The 8,427-nt window shown below is 43.2% G+C and overlaps 1 protein-coding gene across 1 annotated transcript in view; it reads right to left on the reverse strand.

Annotated features, from left to right (window-relative positions):
* LOC126326371 (brachyurin-like) overlaps window positions 1-1,305 on the reverse strand; it is a 39,550-nt gene extending 38,245 nt beyond the window's left edge. The window contains exon 1 of the mRNA XM_049995635.1: window positions 1,197-1,305. Within this exon, the coding sequence (XP_049851592.1) occupies window positions 1,197-1,241 (45 nt within the window). The 5' untranslated portion in view covers window positions 1,242-1,305. The remainder of the gene's footprint in view (window positions 1-1,196) is intronic.
* Between the last annotated feature and the right edge of the window lie 7,122 nt (window positions 1,306-8,427).

An 8,427-nucleotide genomic window follows, 5' to 3' on the forward strand; every position in this document is an offset into this window, starting at 1 on the left:
GTAAACCTTTATCACATAGTGTAAAGACACGTTGTAGCATGGGTAACGTAGTGTGGCTGAAAAACTTCTAAAAGACTGACCTATGATAAAGCAGACAATCATATCAACATCCTTTAGTAAGTAGTCTCATTCCGAGACCTCATTCTGGGACAGCGCAGATGGAGGCAGCTCCACTACACAGATCCTATCCCCTTGTATTGATCTTCTTAAATCAAAAACGTTTTCTTTTATAATTTTCTGTTTCCAAGATATTGTGCAATAGTTTTATGAGTATGATGCCGTTTCCATTTACACATAGAACGAGGACAAAAAATCTGCAGATGCCCTCCCCCCCCCCCCCCCACTCCCCCTTCATCCACCACCCATGAGGCCTGAACTGCGTAGCATGAGTGCTGCACAGTGGAAACCACTGGTCCTAGCTATGCTTACTCAGTGGACCACTACAGGCCACCGCTACACGCCATACAAAACTTATCAGAAGCTGGGCGATCGCAGCATGGAAAATAAAGTGTGTCTTGAAATGAAGTCATATGAAATTCGTGATGCTGATCCATTCTTTGGTTGAGAACGTTAAACTCGACGGTACCCTTGGTATGCCATTGGGTTTCATCCTACCCCTTCTTGCATCATTATGCAGCACTACATGCACATCTATTAGTGACATATGTTGAAGACATACCACACAACCCTGGTACAGCCTTTGGAAAGGGGCCGTTGTTCGTACAGGATGGAAGCCTCTTGAGGCGTCCCAACTAAGAATACCGTATGGCCATTTCTTTCTTTCCACATATGATTACAATTTTAGTGGATCGAATCTTGGAGAAAAATAAATATATCTCCATTGTATCTGGTAAGAACCTGCAGCAGTAATGTCTACACTGTAACAATCATACTAGTGCATATTTTTATGTGGTTTTATATCAACGGCATTTGGAAAATAGTACAAACTGATTCTGGGTTACGAATCTACTACAAGTCATTGTATTCGAATTATTGGTGCTTAAGCGAAAGGTAAACCACAGTTTGGAAATCATTGCCTCCTGGGCATATCAGTGTCTGAACTCTAAGATAATACTATTTGATTCAAATCATTTGCAGTACAATAATCCTACCCATAAAATAATCTCCACTTTCTAATTCGTTGTTCTTACAATTTTCGTAAAGACTTATATCAAAAAATTTTACTTGACACTCACCAGCGCAGAAGCCAGTAACAGAATAACCACTAAAGCGCACTTCATGTTGATCACCAGTGCCAAAGACGTGATGTGTAGCTGTTTTATACACTCAGAGCTTCGGGCACCATATGTTCCACGGCCTTGGTAATTTCCACTGCCGTGCTCGATAAAACAAATCTGATAAATATATACAAGCTCGTCACTCTGATAATGAAAACAATTGATCTCAAGTGTCTGTAGTCGGATGAGGCGATTTCAGATAGCCGTAATTAACTCGTGTGGTCACAAATTGAAGTTAATGTGTACTAAACCATGTAGCGCCATGGACCTAAACGATAACGCAGGCTACAGTTCATGCAGTGCCGTAGTGCGGTCAGCGAAAAACATCAAATTAGCAAATTATTTATAGAGATATAATCGATTTTTGTGAGAAATATCAACGAAAGAAACCGGAATAAATGGAACATGGGTACGGAAGGGCTAAGAAAATGGCGTTGTAAGATTTCTTCCTGCTCATCTCTACCACCGTGATCTCTCAAAATTAATTTGTTTACCTGATAAGGCATCGGCAAGGTGGTTCTTCCAGTCTGGTCACTGAAAAATAATTCATAAAATGTGAGGCATTTTTAGTCACACAAGCACAATAACCATTCAGAAATGTAGCGGTATCACGAAAAGTATTTCTTCTTCTTCTTTATCTTCGACAGTCTATCTCTGTCCACTGCTGGATATAGTCCTCCTCAACATGTTTCTATTGTTTTACTAACTTGTGCATGTCGGCAGCTTCCAGGAATGGTTCAGGAGCAATATGTCCCGGAAGATGAAATAGGATTCACCATCTTGGAAGCAGAATTAGAAAAGGCATTGAAAGAAATGAAGAATAGGAAGTCATGTGGAATTCATGATTTGCCAGCAGAACTGTTGAAGAGTCTGGGAAACGAAGCAAAAAAAAAAAAAAAGAAAGAAATCGTGTACCTCTGTAAGGAGACATATGACAAAGGGGAATGGCCTGAGGACTTCCTTCCAACAGTTATGATACCAAAAGAGAAAAAGAGAAACACTAAAAAATGTGAAGAGCATCAGACCATCAGTCTAATTTCTCATGCAGCTAAACTCTTGCTGAGAGTGTTGAATAGATGACTATATGGCAAGTTGGATAGAGGATAGAGGGATTGCAGAGGAGCAGTTCGGATTTAGAAGAGGAAAAGGAACAAGAGATACTGTTGTTGTTGTTGTTGTCTTCAGTCCTGAGACTGGTTTGATGCAGCTCTCCATGCTACTCTATCCTGTGCAAGCTGCTTCATCTCCCAGTACCTACTGCAACCTACATCCTTCTGAATCTGCTTAGTGTATTCATCTCTCGGTCTCCCTCTACGATTTTTACCCTCCACGCTGCCCTCCAATGCTAAATTTGTGATCCCTTGATGCCTCAAAACATGTCCTACCAACCGATCCCTTCTTCTAGTCAAGTTGTGCCACAAACTTCTCTTCTCCCCAATCCTATTCAATACCTCCTCATTAGTTACGTGATCTATCCACCTTATCTTCAGTATTCTTCTGTAGCACCACATTTCGAAAGCTTCTATTCTCTTCTTGTCCAAACTAGTTATCGTCCATGTTTCACTTCCATACATGGCTACACTCCAAACAAATACTTTCAGAAACGACTTCCTGATACATAAATCTATATTCGATGTTAACAAATTTCTCTTCTTCAGAAATGCTTTCCTTGCCATTGCCAGTCTACATTTTATATCCTCTCTACTTCGACCATCATCAGTTATTTTACTTCCTAAATAGCAAAACTCCTTTACTACTTTAAGTGTCTCATTTCCTAGTCTAATTCCCTCAGCATCACCCGTTTTAATTTGACTACATTCCATTATCCTCGTTTTGCTTTTGTTAATGTTCATCTTATATCCTCCTTTCAAGACACTGTCCATTCCGTTCAACTGCTCTTCCAAGTCCTTTGCCGTCTCTGACAGAATTACAATGTCATCGGCGAACCTCAAAGTTTTTACTTCGTCTCCATGAATTTTAATGCCTACTCCAAACTTTTCTTTTGTTTCCTTTACTGCTTGCTCAATATACAGATTGAATAACATCGGAGAGAGGCTACAACCCTGTCTCACTCCTTTCCCAACCACTGCTTCCCTTTCATGCCCCTCGACTCTTATGTCTGCCATCTGGTTTCTGTACAAATTATAAATAGCCTTTCGCTCCCTGTATTTTACCCCTGCCACCTTTAGAATTTGAAAAAGAGTATTCCAGTCAACATTGTCAAAAGCTTTCTCTAAGTCTACAAATGCTAGAAACGTAGGTTTGCCTTTTCTTAATCTTTCTTCTAAGATAAGTCGTAAGGTCAGTATTGCCTCACGTGTTCCAACATTTCGACGGAATCCAAACTGATCCTCCCCGAGGTCTGCATCTACCAGTTTTTCCATTCGTCTGTAAAGAATTCGCGTTAGTATTTTGCAGCTGTGGCTTATTAAACTGATAGTTCGGTAATTTTCACATCTGTCAGCACCTGCTTTCTTTGGGATTGGAATTATTATATTCTTCTTGAAGTCTGAGGGTATTTCGCCTGTCTCATACATCTTGCTCACCAGCTGGTAGAGTTTTGTCAGGACTGGTTGTCCCAAGGCCGTCAGTAGTTCTAATGGAATGTTGTCTACTCCGGGGGCCTTGTTTCGACTCAGGTCTTTCAGTGCTCTGTCAAACTCTACACGCAGTATCGTATCTCCCATTTCATCTTCATCCACATCCTCTTCCATTTCCATAATATTGTCCTCAAGTACATCGCCCTTGTATAAACCTTCTATATACTCCTTCCACCTTTCTGCCTTCCGTTCTTTGCTTAGAACTGGGCTGCCATCTGAGCTCTTGATATTCATACACGTGGTTCTCCTTTCTCCAAAGGTCTCTTTAATTTTCCTGTAGGCAGTATCTATCTTACCCCTAGTGAGATAAGCTTCTACATCCTTACATTTGTCCTCTAGCCATCCCTGTTTAGGCATTTTGCACTTCCTGTCGATCTCATTTTTGAGACGTTTGTATTCCTTTTTGCCTGCTTCATTTACTGCATTTTTATATTTTCTCCTTTCATCAATTAAATTCAATATTTCTTCTGTTACCCAAGGATTTCTAGCAGCCCTCGTCTTTGTACCTACTTTATCCTCTGCTGCCTTCACTACTACATCCCTCAGAGCTACCCATTCTTCTTCTACTGTATTTCTTTCCCCTATTCCTGTCAATTGTTCCCTTATGCTCTCCCTGAAACTCTGTACAACCTCTGGTTCTTTCAGTTTATCCAAGTCCCATCTCCTTAGTTTCCCACATTTTTGCAGTTTCTCCAGTTTTAATCTACAGGTCATAACCAATAGATTGTGGTCAGAGTCCACATCTGCCCCTGGAAATGTCTTACAACTTAAAACCTGGTTCCTAAATCTCTGTCTTACCATTATATAATCTATCTGATACCTTTTAGTATCTCCAGGGTTCTTCCACGTATACAACCTTCTTTCATGATTCTTAAACCAAGTGTTAGCTATGATTATGTTGTGCTCTGTGCAAAATTCTACTAGGCGGCTTCCTCTTTCATTTCTTAGCCCCAATCCATAATCACCTATTATGTTTCCTTCTCTCCCTTTTCCTACACTCGAATTCCAGTCACCCATTACTATTAAATTTTCGTCTCCCTTCACTATCTGAATAATTTCTTTTATTTCATCGTACATTTCTTCAATTTCTTCATCATCTGCAGAGCTAGTTGGCATATAAACTTGTACTACTGTAGTAGGTGTGGGCTTCGTATCTATCTTGGCCACAATAATGCGTTCACTATGCTGTTTGTAGTAGCTTACCCGCATTCCTATTTTCCTATTCATTATTAAACCTACTCCTGCATTACCTCTATGTGATTTCGTGTTTATAACCCTGTAGTCACCTGACCAGAAGTCTTGTTCCTCCTGCCACCGAACTTCACTAATTCCCACTATATCTAACTTTAACCTATCCATTTCCCTTTTTAAATTTTCTAACCTACCTGCCCGATTAAGGGATCTGACATTCCACGCTCCGATCCGTAGAACGCCAGTTTTCTTTCTCCTGATAACGACATCCTCCTGAGTAGTCCCCGCCCGGAGATCCGAATGGGGGACTATTTTACCTCCGGAATATTTTACCCAAGAGGATGCCATCATCATTTAATCATACAGTAAAGCTGCATGACCTCGGGAAAAATTACGGCTGTAGTTTCCCCTTGCTTTCAGCCGTTCGCAGTACCAGCACAGCAAGGCCGTTTTGGTTAATGTTGCAAGGCCAGATCAGTCAATCATCCAGACTGTTGCCCCTGCAACTACTGAAAAGGCTGCTGCCCCTCTTCAGGAACCACACGTTTGTCTGGCCTCTCAACAGATACCCCTCCGTTGTGGTTGCACCTACGGTACGGCCATCTGTATCGCTGAGGCACGCAAGCCTCCCCACCAACGGCAAGGTCCATGGTTCATGGGGGGCCAAGAGATACTATTGGTCTGTTAAGAACTATAGGGGAAAGATATAGGGAAAAAGGCAGAGGACACGTTGCTGTTTGTATAGATTTAGGAAAGCCTTTTGACGGAGTTCAGTGGAACAAGCTGATGGATATTTTGAAGAGGAAAGGAGTAGATTGGAAAGAGAGACGACTGATACAGAATCTATATTTACACCAGAAAGTAAGGATAAGGATCGGAAATGAAATGCCAGAAGGAAGCAGCATTTGGTCGAGGTGTTACAGAAGGTTGTTGCCTTTCGCCACTGTTGTTTAATGCACACCTTGAAGAGGTTGTTGCGAAAGGCTTACATGGGAAAAAGGCAATATGTATTGGTGGAAAGAGGATAGAATGCATAAGATTTGCTGATGACATTGTTTTAGTGGCAGAAAGTGAGCGGACAGTGAATAACATGCTGAAAGGTCTGAATGAAGGTTGTGTGGACCATGGGATGCAAATAAATACAGCAAAAACAAAGAGTATGGTCATCATTACAAGAGGCAGACTGTCCAATATTATAGTAGGGCAATCAACCATTAGCCAAGTAAGTGCATTTAAATATCTTGGAATCACAGTAACAGAACACTTGAGATGGCACCAGGAGGTGAAAACTCGAATTGCTATATCAAAGAAGGCATTCAACATAAAGAGGTAACTGTTATGTGGCAAACTTCGCAACCCCTAACGTATCTATTTCTAAGAAACTCATGCTAGCAGATGTTCGTGTTTCAAATTCTGGAATATTCCATTCGTCTTCCTACAAGATAAACCACTACTGACAGACACAAACATTCCACCACCAATTCTGCCTAATCTATCTTTCCTGAACACCGTCTGAGACTTCTTAAAAATTTCTGCAGAACTTATTTCAGGCTTTAGCCAGCTTTCTGTACCTATAACGATATCAACTTCTGTGCTTTCTATTAGCGCTTGAAGCTCAGGGACTTTTTCAGCGCAACTACAACAATTTACAACTATAATTCCGATTGTTCCTTGATCCAAGCACGTCCTGTATTTGCCATGTACCCTTTGACATTGCAGCCCACCCCATACTTTACCGAGGCCTTCTAACCTAAAAAACCGCCCAGTCCACGCCACACAGCCTCCGCTACCCGTGTAGCCGCCAGCTGAGTGTAGTGAACTCCTGACCTATTCAACGGAACCCGAAACCCCACCACCCTATGGCGCAAGTCAAGGAATCTGCAGCCGACACGGACGCAAAACCGTCTGAGCCTCTGATTCAGACCCTCCACCCGGCTCCGCACCAAAGGTCCGCAGTCGGTTCTGTCGACGATGCTGCAGATGGTGAGCTCTGCCTTCATCTCGTAAGCAAGACCGGCAGCCTTCACCAAATCAGATAGCCGCTGGAATCCAGAGAGAATTTCCTCAGATCCAAAGCGATACACGTCATTAGTGCCGACATGTGCCACCACCTGCAGCTGGCTGCACCCTGTGCTCTTCATGGCATACAGAAGGACCCTGTCCACATCAGGAATGACTACTCCCGGAATGCACACGGAGTGCACACTGGATTTCTTCCCCTCCTTAGCCGCCGTATCCCTAAGGGGCCCCATTACGCGCCTAACATTGGAGCTCCCAACTACCAGTAAGCCCACCCACTGCGATTGCCCGGACCTTGAAGGCTGAGAATGATCCTCTGAAACAGGGCAGGCAGCTGCATCTGGCTCAGCCAGAGACAGTGCCTGAAACCGCTTTGTCAGACGCACCGGGGAGGCTTTCTGATCAGCCTCCGGGGACGCCTTTCGCTGCCTGCCACGCCTTGGAACAACCTCCCAATCAACCACAGACGAGGTCTCAGCACCACTGCGGGCAGCAACCGGGGCAACCACAGCGACAGACCGATTTGGGGACAGACGGGACGAGGTTGACATCCCCGTGATACCCAAGTCCGGCTCCCCACAGTGGTGCCCATTGGCAACAGCCTCAAGCTGTACGACCGAAGTCAGCGCCGATTGCAACTGTGAGCGAAGGGATGCCAAGTCAGCCCTCATCCGAACACAGCAATCGCAGTCCCTGTCCATTCTAATCGATGTTGAACAACAGTTACTGAAACACGAGTCCGTGCCTAGATAACGCAAGCGAAACACGCAAAGAATGTATCAACTAACCTGTACAAATGCCTAACGACTGCGCTACAACCTGCTGAATTTACGATTACAGTAACTAAAACTCGAAATTGCACCTCCTATACGAAACTCACACGCAATTTAAATAAGAATCTACGAAGTAAACACTAAAGCGCGATGCTACAACTGTCAAATACTATAATACGCCCGAAATATACGAATTAAACAATGCAAGTACCCAAAAACACGGAAAGAAATTAATTAAACTATCTAACAAATAAGTAAGTTAGGATTATACGACTTGCTACTGCAGCTGCTTATCCAACGGCGGCAGGGAGCACACCGTAAATTCCTCTCCTGTGCCAATCTAGTTATCTCAGAGCAGAGCAGCGCGGGGTAGCCGTGCGGTCTTGGTAACCTTGTCACGGTTCGCGAGTCCTCCCTCGGGTATGGGTGTGTGTGTGTTGTCCTTGGCGTGAATTAGTTGAAGTTAGATTAAGTAGTGTGTAAGCTTTGGGACCGATGATCTCAGCAGTTTCGTCCCATATGATCTTACCACAAATTTCCAATGTCAGAGCAGTTTCACTATGCGTCCTCAGTTATTTGTCAGATGTAGTCGTACTCCAATCTTTG

Source organism: Schistocerca gregaria, chromosome 2, assembly GCF_023897955.1.
Source record: "Schistocerca gregaria isolate iqSchGreg1 chromosome 2, iqSchGreg1.2, whole genome shotgun sequence".
Classification (NCBI taxonomy): Eukaryota; Metazoa; Arthropoda; class Insecta; order Orthoptera; family Acrididae; genus Schistocerca; species Schistocerca gregaria.